This window comes from Eriocheir sinensis, chromosome 67 (genome assembly GCF_024679095.1).
Source record: "Eriocheir sinensis breed Jianghai 21 chromosome 67, ASM2467909v1, whole genome shotgun sequence".
Lineage (NCBI taxonomy): Eukaryota > Metazoa > Arthropoda > Malacostraca > Decapoda > Varunidae > Eriocheir > Eriocheir sinensis.
The window spans coordinates 179920-195000 of NC_066575.1; the positions used below are offsets into that span (position 1 = coordinate 179920).

Consider the following 15081-nt stretch of genomic DNA (forward strand, 5'->3'; position numbering starts at 1 on the left):
CCCCGAGGCCTGCCTGCACGGTGCACGGGGGCTCCCGCCTGCTTGGGCCGCTGAGTGTTGCTCCCTCTGGTGCCCGCTGCCGCCCAGTCTCAGGAGAGGCTGAGGCGAGCGGAGCTCACCGTGAGTCAGGGGCAGCAGCAGAGCAGCAGGACGACAACTTGGCAGGGTCTGCGCGCGCGGGTCGTGGCGGCAGGGGCGGCCCAGCGGTAGGCAGCGACACAGGTAGCGGGAGGGTGGAGGGTGGCGGTGGCCGTGGCAGCCCAGGCACTGGCAGTCAGGCTCAGTCTTGCCGCGTCCAGTCCTCGGCACGGAGCCTCTCGTCACCGCCGCCTGCGAGACGACCCACACGCGCGCCGCCCCCCTGCACTGCACCGCCCCCATGCCCCGCCCCCCGCCCCCGTAGAGCCCACCTGACCCCCGTGGCCCTCCGGCGCCCATTACTGCTGCCCGGGATGGTCCGCAGTGCCCCAGAGGCCATCTGCCCCTGCTGACGTGACGTGACGGACCCCTGTGAGTCGAGGCCATGCTGAGCGTCGGGCTGCTCGTCTCCCCCGCGGCGTGGTGGTGGTGGTGGTGGTGGTGGTGTGTGGGCGGCGTGGCGGGCCTGGCGAGCGAGGGCCCCGTCACCCTCAGCACGCCCAGCGGAAAGCTTCGTGGGGAGCGCTACGTGCTGGAGGACGGCTCCAGGGGCGTCAGGTTCCTCGGCATTCCCTACGCCAAGCCGCCGCTGGGACCGCTGCGCTTTGCCGTGAGTCACTCGTACACCCTCATCTTCTTACTACTGTGTTGTCCTCGGCCAGGTGGTCTTAAAGTTTTAAAGTAGTGCCTCAGTAGCCCCGGGCGGCATCAGGTTCTCTGCATTGCGTACGCCAAGCCGCCACTCGGGCCACTGTGCCTCGCCATAAATTCCTCACTCACGCTTTCACCCTGATACTGATAAGCTCCTAGACTGTCTTTATCTTTATTAGGGCTGGTGATGAGTGCAGAGGCGAGGCTGGGATTAAATTGGCCTCCATAATGTTGCTGCTCTGCCTTCAGTAATGGTACCTCGCTACGCCCTGTTCGCGATGTTCACGCTAACTGCACAGCGAACAGTTTTTCTTTGAACGTATACAATGCGACATCTATTTTTGTAAAGTAGCATATCCACGCCTCTGTCACGTCCCTGTCCATCATCATCAGCGATTTGTAGTCCAGTGCAAGACAAAGGCCTTTCCCAACGTCATCCACCTCTGTCTGATGTTACTGTACCACATCATACTCCTAGATCTCCGAAATAACGCTTCATTACCCGGTTGCTGCAGCGAAGCGGGCTCATACAGGTGTCCAAAAGGCATCTTAGAAATAATATTCAACAGGAGAACATCAGTATATATTTTGAACTCTATTTGATGACAGTCTTTCAGCATCGTCCTCGTCTCCTGTCTTCTCTCGTATGCCGCAGCAACAGCGCCTGGCGGCTCGCTTCTTTATGATGCAGTTGTGCCTCTGGTCTGTCTCCTTTACAGTATATATAATAAGTTCCTTTATAGCCGTCGTCTTTTCTCTATCTGACAGGATATTAAAGGTTGAAGGTCGGTGGTAATAGGTCAGTATTGAAGAGGGGATAACACGATGACGTGGAGCTCAACGTGCGAGTATCGGCGCCAGGAACTCTTAAGAACCATTACTATAGGGGGGCTTTCTTGACTATATTCCTCACTCCGTCTAAGATTTATTTCAAGCATTTCCTTCACGACCCCATTTTTTAAGGCTTTTGACTTTACTATATAAGAGTTCTGTGGTTCACGCTGACTGCATTTAGTTGTATTTGTAATTGCTGTATTAGTTGTATTTGTATTTCTGAAGCAACAGCGAGCCAGTCATAAGTCGAGGGGTGAAAGAGCTCCGGAGGACATGTCGATGGTGTTTGGTACAGGTATTTTTTCTTCTTAGGGGAGGGGAGAGGAGGGAGGGTTAACAGAGGAGGACATGTCAGTGGTGTTTGGTACAGGTTTTTTTTTTCTTAGGGGAGGGGAGAGGAGGGAGGGCTTAACAGAGGAGGACATGTCAGTGGTGTTTGGTACAGGTGTTTTTTCTTCTTAGGGGAGGGGAGAGGAGGGAGGGTTCAACAGAGGAGGACATGTCGATGGTGTTTGGTACAGTATTTTTTCTTTATTGAGAGGAGAGGAAAGAGGGAGGGTTTAACAGATTGAAGTCACATTGAAGTGGAAGTATTTTAAAGGGTGAGATGGTGTTAATGTAACCCCCAAAAAGTTGCTATTGTTGTTTAGGTTGTCAGATCGATAGAAGTTATAGTTGTGGAGGAGAGTGTGAGGGAAGTTTAATGAAGTTCGGTGAGGGGAGGGGGAGGGATGGAAAAGTGGTGTGGTGTATGTACTATTACGTGTTTTAGGTTTTGCCAGCGGCCGAGATATGTTGAATTACTAGGCGGGCCACGAACACAACACAGGCGCCCTCCTCATAACCATCAGACTCCTGCTGTTCTGTGTTCGCTTGTTTCTACTATTTTCTGCTTTTTATTCTCCTGCCCCACTTTTCTTCACCACCTCCTCCTCCTCCTTCTCTTCCTTCTGGTCTGAACGCTGAATGGAAGATAGATAGACAGAGAGAGAGAGAGAGAGAGAGAGAGAGAGAGAGAGAGAGAGAGAGAGAGAGAGAGAGAGAGAGAGAGAGAGAGAGAGAGAGAGAGAGAGAGAGAGAGAGAGAGAGAGAGAGAGAGAGAGAGAGATTTGACACCGGGGCTAATTTTTTCGACAAGGGGACCATGAGTTAGGAGACAGCCTTTCATTCTTTTTTTATTTTTTATACGAGTCAACTTTCTTACGTCAGTTCAGTTTTGTAGTGTCGTTGCTCTTTCCTTCTTATTCCTCTCCTACTAATTGGTGTGCTGCGTACGTATTGGCAAACTCCCCTTATTGTATTTATTTGCACCCTCTTTGTCCCTCCCTGAGTTGCGTACGTAATGGCAAACTCACCTAATTGTTTTTATTTGCACTCTTCGTCCCTCCCTGAGTTGCGTACGTATTGGCAAACTCACCTAATTGTATTTATTTGCACCCTCTTTGTCCCTCCCTGTGTTGCGTACGTATTGGCAAACTCACCTTATTGTTTTTATTTGCACTCTTTGTCCCTCCCTGTGTTGCGTACGTATTGGCAAACTCACCTAATTGTATTTATTTGCACCATCTTTGATCCTCCCTGAGTTGCGTACGTATTGGCAAACTCACCTTATTGTTTTTATTTGCACTTTTTGACCCTCCCTTCTCTTTTATTTTTCCTCCCTTTTATTTATTCTTCTTTTATTTATTTTTATTTATTCTTTTATTTATTTTTATTGTCTACTACTACTACTACTACTACTACTACTACTACTACTACTACTACTTCTACCACCACTTCTACCACTACTACAAGGGAAGGGTCAGTCACTCCCTGCATTATCGACGGGCCAGCGGCGGAGTCTGAGCAGGTCGCCGGTGCCGCCTCACATATCTTTTCCAGCGACAGTCTGTCTCGTTACCGCCGCTCATCGCCTCCGTCATGACCAGACCGCCGCGGCACGCCAGGGGGGTGAAAAATACGCCGCCTGGAAGATGGGTTATGTCAGCCTCTCTCCCTCTCTCTCTCACTCTCCTTATGGTGGTAAAGAGCCGATTTCACAGTCCAACACAGTGTCTTCGTAACAGCCCGAACCAACTATAGAATCCCATACAATCCAAAATGGGGAGGTCTTCGATGCCACACTAAATAAACAAGACTTTTCTAGTATAGTTTCATCAAATTTGTGAACTTAAATATAAACACCAGACACTATACAAGGAAATTTCGAAGGCTCTGGTATTGGTTTGGGAGCTTACTAACCGATCATGGGGAACTGTGAAACTGGCCCAAAGTCTCCCCGTTCGATCTATTGTTGATTATCTGATTGTCTGCTGTGAGTTGTCCATAAGGGGAGGATGCTGTTCTCTCCACGGGTTTTGTCAGCCTCACGCTTTTGGTCCTTAAAGTGGCAAGTCGCCCCATTCAATCTAATGTTAATTGTCTGGTAACCTATTGTGAGTTGTCCATTGGGGGAAGTTGTTGAGTTGTGTGTGTTTGGGGCTCGAGCAATCTCAGCCCATAATGTATCAGCCTCGAGTGCCTGAAGGTGAGTTAGGTCCGTCCCCTTAGCTAAGCTCCAAGCCTCCTCACTCTATGACATAAACGTGTACAAGGCCAAGGACGGTGTGTATATCTTTGTGTATATTATGGCGTGTATTTTTGAACATTTCGGCGCCCAAGCACTGGGCAAGGCTTTCGTAAGAGTTGTGATGGTCATGTCCATGGTTAGTTTCATGACCCTGATGGTAGTTCGACAAGGCTTGTATATCATGAACGTAGAAAAAAACCTCCCTCATGAGAACTCGACTCATGTCCTTTCCAGGGCTTGAAAAATAGTTAACATGAGAGGCAGAAACGTTTGAGAATATCGACTCATGAGAACCCAACTGACTGATACCTTTTGTGGCCTTTGAAAGTTAGTTGTTAGTTAGTTGTTAGTTAGTCGGAAAGCGTCTGAGAATAAGCCGTTACCATACACAACAGACAATGTATTCTTAAATCTTTCCTGGCTCACACACCGACATTCTATAAGGCTTTGGTAGAGGTTTCGGTGGTGTTTCCATAATGGGTAGTTTTGTAAGCCTAGTGATAGTTTGACAAGGCTCCTGCACCATGAATGTAGCAACACGCCCATGAGAACCCGACCAATCTCCTTTGTACCCTTTGGAAATATATGTTGTGAGTCGAAAGCGTTTGAGAATGATGGTGGAAGTTGTGTTAGCATTTCCATGGGTAGTTTTGTAAGCCCAGTGATAGTTTGACAAGGCTCCTGCACCATGAATGTAGCAAGACTCATGAGAACGCGACTCATCTCCTTTGTTGACTGAAAATATTTGTTGTGAGAAAATAGAAAAAAAAAACTGTATTAATATGAAGAGGGAGAGGAGAAAGAAGGGGGGGAGGAGGAGGAGGAGGAGAGACAAATAATATAAATGTAAAGGATACGAGAATAAGGGAGACAGGAATAATGTGATGAGAAAGAGATGAGGAATGGAGTAGGAAGAGGAAGAGGAAGAAGAGTAGGAGGAGGAAGAAGAGAAAGAGAAACAGGAAGAGGAGAAACACGAAAAAGTAACAGCCAGAGAAGGAGGAGAAAGAGGAAGAGGAAGAAAAACAGCAGGAGGAAGAGGAAGAGAACGAGGAATAGGAAGAGGAAGCAGAAAAGGAGGAGGAGGAGGAGGAGGAGGAGGAGGAGGAGGAAGAAGATGAAGAAGAAAAAGAGTAACAGTGACAGTAACAATGTGAGGAAGAGGAAGAGAAGGAGGAAGAGGAGGCAGAGTAGGAAGAGGAAGCATAATAGGAGGAGGAGGAGGAGGAAGAAGATGAAGAAGAAAAAGAGTAACAGTGACAGTAGCAATGTGAGGAAGAGGAAGAGAATGAGGAGGTTTAGAAAGAGAAGGAGAAGGAGGAAGAGGAGGCAGAGTAGGAAGAGGAAGCATAATAGGAGGAGGAGGAGGAGGAGGAGGAAGAAGATGAAGAAGAAAAAGAGTAACAGTGACAGTAGCAATGTGAGGAAGAGGAAGAGAATGAGGAGGTTTAGAAAGAGAAGGAGAAGGAGGAAGAGGAGGCAGAGTAGGAAGAGTAGGAGAAGGAGTAGGAGGAGTAGGAGTGCAAGGGGTCAACTCCGAGGCAACCAACCAACACTTCTCGAGAATCAATTTGACAAAGTTTCCAGATTGGCTTGACATAAAGTTGCCCGGCCAGCCCTCACTGATTACTACCCCTGGCCGACTGTCCCACAATTACTGCTGCATAAACGACCCCTGCTATCTATCTATCTATCTATCTATGTATCTATCTCTGTGTCTGTCAATCTGTCTGTCTTAAGTTTATCATTTCGTCTGTCTAACTAACGGTATGTATGTATCTATCTGTATCTATTAAGAGGAAAAGGAGGAGGTAGAAAAAGGAATTAGAGGAAGGGCAGAGAAATGGTATGTATGTATGTATGTATGTATGTATGTATGTATGGCATCTCCTTTGTCATATTATCTCTCTTGGGGTTACGATTATTTCCGTCCGTTTGTCTCCTCCTCCTCCTCCTCCTCCTCCTCCTCTTTATCATGTTTATTCAGTTTACTTTCTTCACTTTTCTTTTATTTGTCTTCATGTTATTTTGTCCCCTAATTCCTCTTTCTCCTCCTCGTCCTCCTCCTCCTCCTCCTCCTCCTCCTCCTCCGCCTCATCCTCGGAGGTAAAAAACGTCCTCCATAAAGTCGCCGCTGTAAACTTATATGAAAGATCGCAGTAAAGAAGCGGCCATCAACCCCTTCATATGCGGCGGCGGGGTTGGGGGGGGAGGGGTGAAGGGGGAGGGGGAGGTGGGGGTACGAAGGACCATGTGAGGGGGTAGCAGTAGTAGTAGCAGTAGCAGTAGGAGTAGGAGGAGGAGGAGGAGGAGGAGGAGGTGGTGGAAGTGGAGGTGTAGGTGGAGGAGGAGGAGGAGGTGGTGGAAGTGGAGGTGGAGGAGGAAGAGGTGGAGTAGTAACAGTACAAAAAGTCAAACATCTTGCCTCTGTTCTAGCGCAGCGACCATGGAGTATACAGTTGTCTTAGAAAAATAAAATAAAAATCCTGCCTCTACGCACTGGCCATATTATTAAGGGCCTTCACTCTTGGACATGTTAGATACTCCGTGCCTGCCTATCTTGTAACAGAATCTGCGGCGCCGTGTTGCATCAAGTGGCGGCCTCACTAACCACTCCCAGCTATTATTATGATTAGTAGTAGTAGTAGTAGTAGTAGAGAGGCAGAAGTGCGTACACTGTAAGTTGCCTGTTCAGCTGCCCCCAAACACCTGAAGCGCTGATAGAGATAAAATGAGAGAGGGAGAGTGGAGGAGAAGGAGGAGGAATGAGGATGAAAGAGAATACAGAAGATCATAGAAAAGAAGACTATAGCAATGCAAGTAAGAGCGTTAGGAGAGGAGGAGAAAGAGTGCGATAAAACGAAAGAAAACACAGAAGATTATAGAAGAAAACTATTACAATGAAATTAAGAGTGACGAGAGAGAAGGAGAAAGAGGACAAGACAATACATAAGATCATAGCAAGAGAGAGAGAGAGAGAGAGAGAGAGAGAGAGAGAGAGAGAGAGAGAGAGAGAGAGAGAGAGAGAGAGAGAGAGAGAGAGAGAGAGAGAGAGATGGGACAAAGGCATGCACACTCACTAACTCGATAAATTAACCAATCCTCGCGTGGTCGCCTCAAGTAGCCCTCGGCACAGTACGAGAGAGTGAAGGAGAAAAAGGACGAGATATTACACAAGATGATAGCAAGAGAGTGACACAGAGGGACAGAGACAGAGAGGGGACAGAGGCATACCCACTCACTAACAGAATAAGTGGGAAACAATCCTCGCGTGGTCGCCTCAAGCAGCCCTCGGCACAGTAACCCAGTCAGTAGCCAGGCTCACACATCCGCGTCCTTGTGGCCTCCCTCGCTGCCCTCCTGACGCAACAGCCCTGCACCAGTCGAGGCAGGGAGGCATTACCCGTGACCTAGTTTGGGCTGCGTCCGCCTCGCTGTACGCATAGACCTGATCAGTACGCGCGTATCTATTTTGTACGCATGGAGAAGGGGAATTAGTGAGGAAAATTGAGGACATATAAGTTTATTTAGTCCTCCTAATATTGCTCCTTCACCTCCTCCTCCTATTTTTCCTCTTCTTCCTCTTTCTCCTCCTCCTCCTCCTCCTCCTCCTCCTCTTCCTATATACCTTTTCTTTCCTTCATTCAGCTAATCATTCTCTTCGTCCTCATCTTCCTCCTCCTCCTCCTTTTCCTACTCTTCCTCTTCCTCCTTCTATTCATCCTCCTCCTCTTCCTCGTCTTCCTCCTCTTCCTTCTTCTTCTTCTTCTTCTTCTTCTTCTTCTTCTTCTTCTTCTTTTTTTTCTTCTTCTTCTTCTTCTTCTTCTTCTTCTTCTTCTTTTTTCTTCTTCATCTTCTTCTTCTTCTTCTTCTTCGTCCTCCTCTTCTGCACCACCCCTCCTCCTCGGCCTTCCGCTCCTTCTTCTTCTTGCTCTTCTTCCCCTTCTCATTCTTCCTCCTTCTCCTCCTCCTCCTCCTCGTCTTCTGGTCCGCGTCTCCCTTTGACAGGCAGTAATTACCTTTCCGTCGGCCGCTGGTTCGCCGGGACGCGCCTCGCCGACCGGAAACTCTTCCCTTCTCTTCGCCTCAAAAAATGATAAACTGAAGGAAAAAATAATTGAATCACTCGCGGGGAATGAGTATTTTTTTTTTCTTTTTTTTTTGAAGCGCTGGACGGCGTGTATTTGGTGGCGATTGTGTTATTGTGTTCTTGTTGTTGGTGGTGGTGTTGGTGATGGTGGTGGTGGTGGTGGTGTTGGTTTTGTTGGTGTTTTTGTTATTGTATTATTATTATTATTATTATTATTATTATTATTATTATTATTATTATTATTAGTAGTAGTAGTAGTAGTAGTAGCAGTAGTAGTAAAAGTAGTGGTAGTTCACTTATTTCAGAACAAGGGATTTAGGCGGCGAGGGAATGCATTATGTGTGTGTGTGTGTGTGTGTGTGTGTGTGTGTGTGTGTGTGTGTGTGTGTGTGTGTGTGTGTGTACTACTACTACTACTACTACTACTACTACTGCTACTACTACTACTACTACTACTATTGCTGATGCTACCACTGCTGCATCTATCTGTCTGTCTATCTATCTAACTATCTATTTATCTATCGATCTATCTGTCTATCTACTAATTAATATTGAAATAGGTCAGACCACAACAGGACCTCCTTCTTACCCTCCTCCTCCTTCTCCTCCTCCTCCTCCTCCTCCTCCTCCTCCTCCTTTAAAGGATTCAGTGATATTAATGCGAAAGATTACTTTACAATTGATCGATCAAATAGAACAAGAAGAAATCACAATTTTAAGATAAGTGGTAAAAGATTATCGTCGCACGAAGCTAAACACTTCTTCTTCAGTCGAGTTGTTAATGTTTGGAACTCTCTACCCTGTGATGTCGTTGATAGTACAACAGTTACGGCCTTCAAGAATAGATTAAACAAGTATTTTGAATCCAACCAGCAACTAAGATATTACTCATTGTCGTAATAACGTTAAGTTCTTTCGAATACTGGTGTCCTTGTCCGCTTTTATCGCCCGGTTAGTGGTAGCAGTAATGGCAGTTCTTTCCTCTTTCCTACATAATTTCCATGCAGTTTTTCCATGCTGCATGGTTCTTTTTCCTTTCCTGCCAGCTTTGACTGGAGGGATGGGGGGGTGGGGAGGAGCCTTCGCCTTTGCTGTCCTTCATCTTCCACCTTTGATTAGATAGTTAGTGTAGCTTGTCACAAGCAGGTCTGCTGTTGTTTGTTCTTCCTTTGTGTTCCTCCCCTTTTGCTCTCCCCTCACTTCCGTCTTCCCCCCTCCCCCTTCTCCCTCCCCCTCAGCCTTGCGGTCTATTCCTCAAGGACTAATAAAGCCGCCAGAACTTGCCCGGATGTCAAAAACTCCCGCCGCGGATGTCAAAAACGTGTCCCAAGTTTGTCAATTTGAGCAGAGGACGAAGAGCTTTGCGGGGAGGGAGGGGGGAAGGGAGGGAAGGGACGGGAAGGGATGGGAGGGAAAGGAGGTGAGGAGAGAAGGAGATTTGGGGGAAGAAAAGGGGAAAGAAGGAAGGAGGAAAAAAGGAAGGAAAGGAAGAGAAATGGAAGATATTAGAGGAAAAAGGAAATGAGGGGAAAGAGATGGAAAGGTATGGCAGGGGAGGAAAGGAAGGGAAGGGAAGGAAGAATGGACAGAAAGGAAGGGATTGTAAGAGAACAGAAAGAGAAGGGAATGGAATGGATGGGAAAGGAAGGGATTGCAAGGGAAGGAAAGGGACGGGAAGGAAAAGAAAGGGAAAGGAAGGGATTGAACGGGAAAGGAAGGGAAGGGAAGGGAAGGGAAGGGAAAGAAGGAGACGTTCGGGAAGGGACGGGATTAGAAGGGAAGGGAGTGGAAGGAAAATAAAGGGAAAGGAAGGGAAGGGAATGGAATGGAATGGAAAGGAAGGGATTGTAGGGAAGGGAAGGGAAGGGAAGGAAGGGGACATTCGGGAAGGAAAGGATTGGAAGGCAAGGGAAGGAAAAGGAAAGGAAAGGAAGGGAAGGGAAGGGAAGGGAAGGAAAAGGAAAGGAAAGGAAGGGAAGGGAAGGGAAAGGGAGGGAAGGGAAGGGAAGGGAAGGGAAAGGGAGGGAAGGGCAACATGCACAGTGGGTTATTGTGCTCGGCTAAATATAACAAACCACACACACACACACACACACATACACACACACACACACATATCTGTATCTATCTATCTATCTATCTATCTATATATCTATCTATCAATCTTTCTATCTATCTTACTATGTATCTATCTATTTATGCTCTTTCAGATTGTAGCAGTAGCAGTAGTAGCAATGACAGTAGTAGTGGTAGTAGTAGTAGTAGTAGTAGTAGTAGTAGTAGTAGTAGTAGTAGTAGTAGTAGTAGTAGTAGTAATAGAAGTAGTAGTAGTAATAGTAGTAGTAGTAGTAGTAATAGTAGTAGTAGTAGTAGTAGTAGTAGTAGTAGTAGTAGCAGTAGTAGTAGTAGCAGTAGTGGCAGTAGTAATAGTAGCACCACCACCACAATCACCACCATCACCACCACCACCACCCCACCACCACCACCACCACCACCACCATCATTCACAATATCAAAACAAAACATTCAATTTCCCACAAACACGTTCGTTATTTTTCCGCTTTTCATTAATTAAGGAGATGTTTCTTTTTAGCGCCCTGCCTCCCTTTCCTCCCTCCCTCCCTCCCTCCTTCTTCCATCTTCTTCCTTTCCTTCGTCTTTGCCTCCTCTCCCCCCTCCTCCTCCTTCTCCTCCTTCATTCCTTCTGCACCCCCTCTCTCTCCCCTTCTCTCTCTCTCTCTCTCTCTCTCTCTCTCTCTCTCCCTCCTTCGCTTCAGCCTCTCAATAGCGCGCGAGCCTCCAGCGGAAATCCTCTCTCAGCACGCGGGGGTCGATTCAGGTATTCTAAAGGTGTTTCCCAATTCATTTTATATCCATTGCTTGAGGTGAGCGAACGCCTCTGGGATAATCCTCTTTTCCGTGGGCTGTGTGTTGGGGCATTCAGCTCGTCTTGGGCCTCTGAACGCTCGTCTCAGTGATGCGTCTATCGTGGGAGGGAGAAAAAATTGTCTGTTGGTAGCCTAAGAACGTGTTGAGGAGGTATATATAAGAGTGGAAAGGAGAATATATCAGTGTTTGTAAAGAGAGTAATATATCATAAGGAGAAGTCTGTGATGCGTCTATCGTGGGAGGGAGAAATATTATGTCTAGTGGTAGTGTAAGGACGTGTTGTGAGGGGAAATATATCAACGTGGAAAGGAGGAATATGTAAGAGTGGAAAGGAGAATACATCAGTGTTTGTAAAGAAAGTAATATATCATAAGGAGAAGTCTGTGATGCGTCTATCGTGGGAGGGAGAAATATTATGTCTAGTGGCAGCATCATAACGTGTGGTGAAGGGAAATGCTCATCGGTGAAGGAGGAATGTATAAGACTGGTAAGGGGAATAAAAAGATGATGTCCATTGTTGGCGTAAGAACTTTTGTGAGGAGAAATATTCATCGGGGAAGGAGAAATATATCAGTGTGTGTGTGTGTGTGTGTTTGTGTGTGTGTGTGTGAGAGAGAGAGAGAGAGAGAGAGAGAGAGAGAGAGAGAGAGAGAGAGAGAGAGAGAGAGAGAGAGAGAGAGAGAGAGAGAGAGAGAGAGAGAGAGAGAGAGAGAGAGAGAGAGAGAGAGAGAGAGAAAGAGTGAGAGAAAAGAGAGAGAGAGAGAGAGAGAGAGAGAGAGAGAGAGAGAGAGAGAGAGAGAGAGAGAGAGAGTACCATAATAGCTACAACACGTTACATAGCACTACAATCAGTGGCCCGTTATGGAATCTTCTCGCTTTCACTGAAAAAAAAAATGAAAAAAAATAAAGAAATCAAACTTACAACGCTGTGTGTGCATCTGTTTTTTTTTTGTCAGTCGGTCTCTCTCTCTCTCTCTCTCTCTCTCTCTCTTTTTCCTTTCCTTCCTTCCTTCCTTCCTTATTTGTTTCCTCCTTTTTTTCCTTGCTTAGTAGGTCATGAATGTGTGTGTGTGTGTGTGTGTGTGTGTGTGTGTGTATCCTTCGCGTGTGTTCTTGTTCCTTAGCGTGACAAACACCCTTCAAGGCAAGGGACGTGTGTTAGGACAGCACTGCAGTAGCCGAGACACACACACGCGCACACACACACACAACACACACACACACACACACACACACACACACACACACACACACACACACACACACAGCTACATTACACACACACACACACAGAGCTACATTCTAAACACAGTCTCAGCTTTAGCAATGATGAACACTCTTATTTGCTTTCCTTTGAGCACGATTCCTTCCCCCTCTCGCCTCCCCTTGCACGGCTGACTGTACTTAGCGAGGGAGTGTTGACCTGCATGGCTTAGCTACTCGGAATGCACCGCCGAGCAGGCTTGGACCCTTGTTCTCCGACGTTTACGGCTCTCACAACAACTGCTTCCCAAGGCCACAAAGTAGATTAGTCGGGTTCTCATGAGTGTTTTTTTCACGTCCATGGTGCAGAAGTTTTGTCAGACTATTACTAGGTTCATAAAACTACCCTCGGAAATACTAACACAACCTCTACGAAAGCCTTATTTAATGTATGTGTGTTAGCTCCGAAATGTTTCAGAATATGGGCCTTGGTTTTAGTAACTCGTCTTGTGTTGAGTGGCGTAGATTTTGTGAAGGGCCGAGCCATCTCTGTCCTGGCAAGTAAAGGCGCGATTGACTTCTGTTCAGGAATCTACTTCGTTCAAATCAATAACGTAATATCAGACAGTGTGAGGCACGCAGCTTTTACTACCATCAAGAGGAGTAACATTTGCTTTCTTGCTATCGTACTGGTAACTGTTATACTGGTAAATGGGCCGCGGGAAGAACTTTAAAAGACGCTGGGATACGAAATGTGGCGTGTCAGGTCGTGCTTGTCTCGTGTTGGTTATTCCGTGAATCTGAAGAATTAACAACTTCCTTAGGGCAGCCGAACACGAGACTGTAAAGATAAGCTGAATCTCCTGTGTGTTTCTTCCTTTTGGTTAATCTAATTGTTCCTCTTTTATTTTTGAGGTGTTTAAGAAATATGTTGTTGAGGTGAATGTGTGTGTGTGTGTGTGTGTGTGTGTGTGTGTGTGAGAGAGAGAGAGAGAGAGAGAGAGAGAGAGAGAGAGAGAGAGAGAGAGAGAGAGAGAGAGAGAGAGAGAGAGAGAGAGAGAGAGAGAGAGAGAGAGAGAGAGAGAGAGAGAGAGAGAGAACGAGCGAGACAGAGAAAGAGAGAGAGACACGACACACTCCAGCTCAGGAAACACTAGTCCGTGGAGGAAGAAATATGTGAATGGCCGAAAGCAAACCCTTGTTAGGTGTGTGTGTGGGGGGGGGGATGTGGGGGGATGGGTGGGTGTAGGGGTGGAGGAAGGGGGAGAGATGGGGGGGGGGGAGAGAGAGAGAGAGAGAGAGAGAGAGAGAGAGAGAGAGAGAGAGAGAGAGAGAGAGAGAGAGAGAGAGAGAGAGAGAAGGATGGAAAAATTGAGAGAGAGAGAGAGAGAGAGAGAGAGAGAATGGAGGAGGAGGAAGAAGAGGAAGAGGGGGGGAAGAAGGGGACTGCATATTTTCTAGAGACTCCCCACTAAGCTAGGCTAAGTGTGAAGGGAAGTGAAGGAAGGGAAGGGAAGGGTTCATACTTGCTCGGGTACTGACATTTCGGCGCCCAAGACCACCTATTTGACAAGGCTTTCGTCGGAGCTTGGGGCATTTCCAGGAGTAGTTTTATGACCCTGGTGGTAGTTTGACCCTTCCTCTGTACCGTGAACCTGAAGAAACACTCATTAGAACCCGCCTGACCCCCTCGTTGACCTTTAGAAATAGCTGATGTGAGAAGCGAAGTTGTCTTATAATACCAACCAAGGTGTTTATGAAGTGTGGGATCAGATAATCGTGAGCCAAGTGAGGAGACGAATTTCTTCTTGAGTTAACGACGTATATATATTTTAATAGAACTTACGTGTTGATACTGCTGATTTATTCACTTAATTATTTACTTGCTTGTTTACTTAATTGCTTACTGACTGACTGACTGACTGATTTCCTTCCTTTCTTCCTTCCTTACTAATTTACTTATTAATTGCTTACTGAATGACTGATTAACTGATTGACTGACTGACTGATTGATTGACTGACTGACTGACTGACTAACCGACTGACTGACTGACTGACTGAATGATTGACTGACTGGCTAATTGCTTACTGACTGACTGACTAACTGATTGACTGACTGGCTGATTGATTGACTGACTGACTGACTGACTGACTGACTAACCGACTGACTGACTGACCGACTGACTGACTGACTATCCGACTGACTGACTGACTGGCTGATTGATTGACTGATTGACTGACTGACTGACTGACTGAATGACTGACTGACTGACTAACTTATTTCCTTCCTTCCTTCCTTCCTTCCTTACACACACACACACACACACACACACACACACACACACACCACACACGCGCGTCTAAGTGAGTGATAACCTTCCCAGTCGTGCCAAAAGACATATCTCACTCGCCTTGATAATCTAATTCATGATATATTCCCAAGGAGGGGAGAGCGTCGTGTGGGCTTCTACGCCGCGTGACCCAGTGCGTATTCTTAAACATTTCGGCGCACAAGCACAGATATTCGACAAGACTTTCGTAGGAAGAAAGATGTATAGAAGAATGACAAAGGAAAGACGGGAAAGTTGAAAAAGATAAAGAATTGCGGAAAGGGTTGACGGAAAGAAGGAAGGAGGAAAAAGAGGAGGAGGAAGAAGAAGAAGAAGAAGAAGAAGAAGAAGAAGAAGAAGAAGAAGAAGAAGGAGGA

General features: G+C 46.6%; 1 protein-coding gene across 8 annotated transcripts in view; it reads left to right on the plus strand.

The window, feature by feature from the left end:
- LOC126987886 (cocaine esterase-like) overlaps positions 1-15081 on the plus strand; it is a 70995-nt gene that overhangs the window by 2557 nt on the left and 53357 nt on the right. For 7 of the 8 annotated variants that reach the window (XR_007741256.1, XM_050845360.1, XM_050845361.1 and 4 more), the window contains exon 1: positions 516-748. The exons of the other annotated variant lie outside the window; for it this stretch is intronic. Coding sequence is in view for 6 of the 7 variants with exons in the window: in XM_050845360.1 (XP_050701317.1) it covers positions 524-748 (225 nt within the window). In the remaining variant the exon portion in view is untranslated. Of the gene's footprint in view, positions 1-515; positions 749-15081 lie in introns of those variants that run through there. 8 annotated transcript variants of the gene reach the window in all.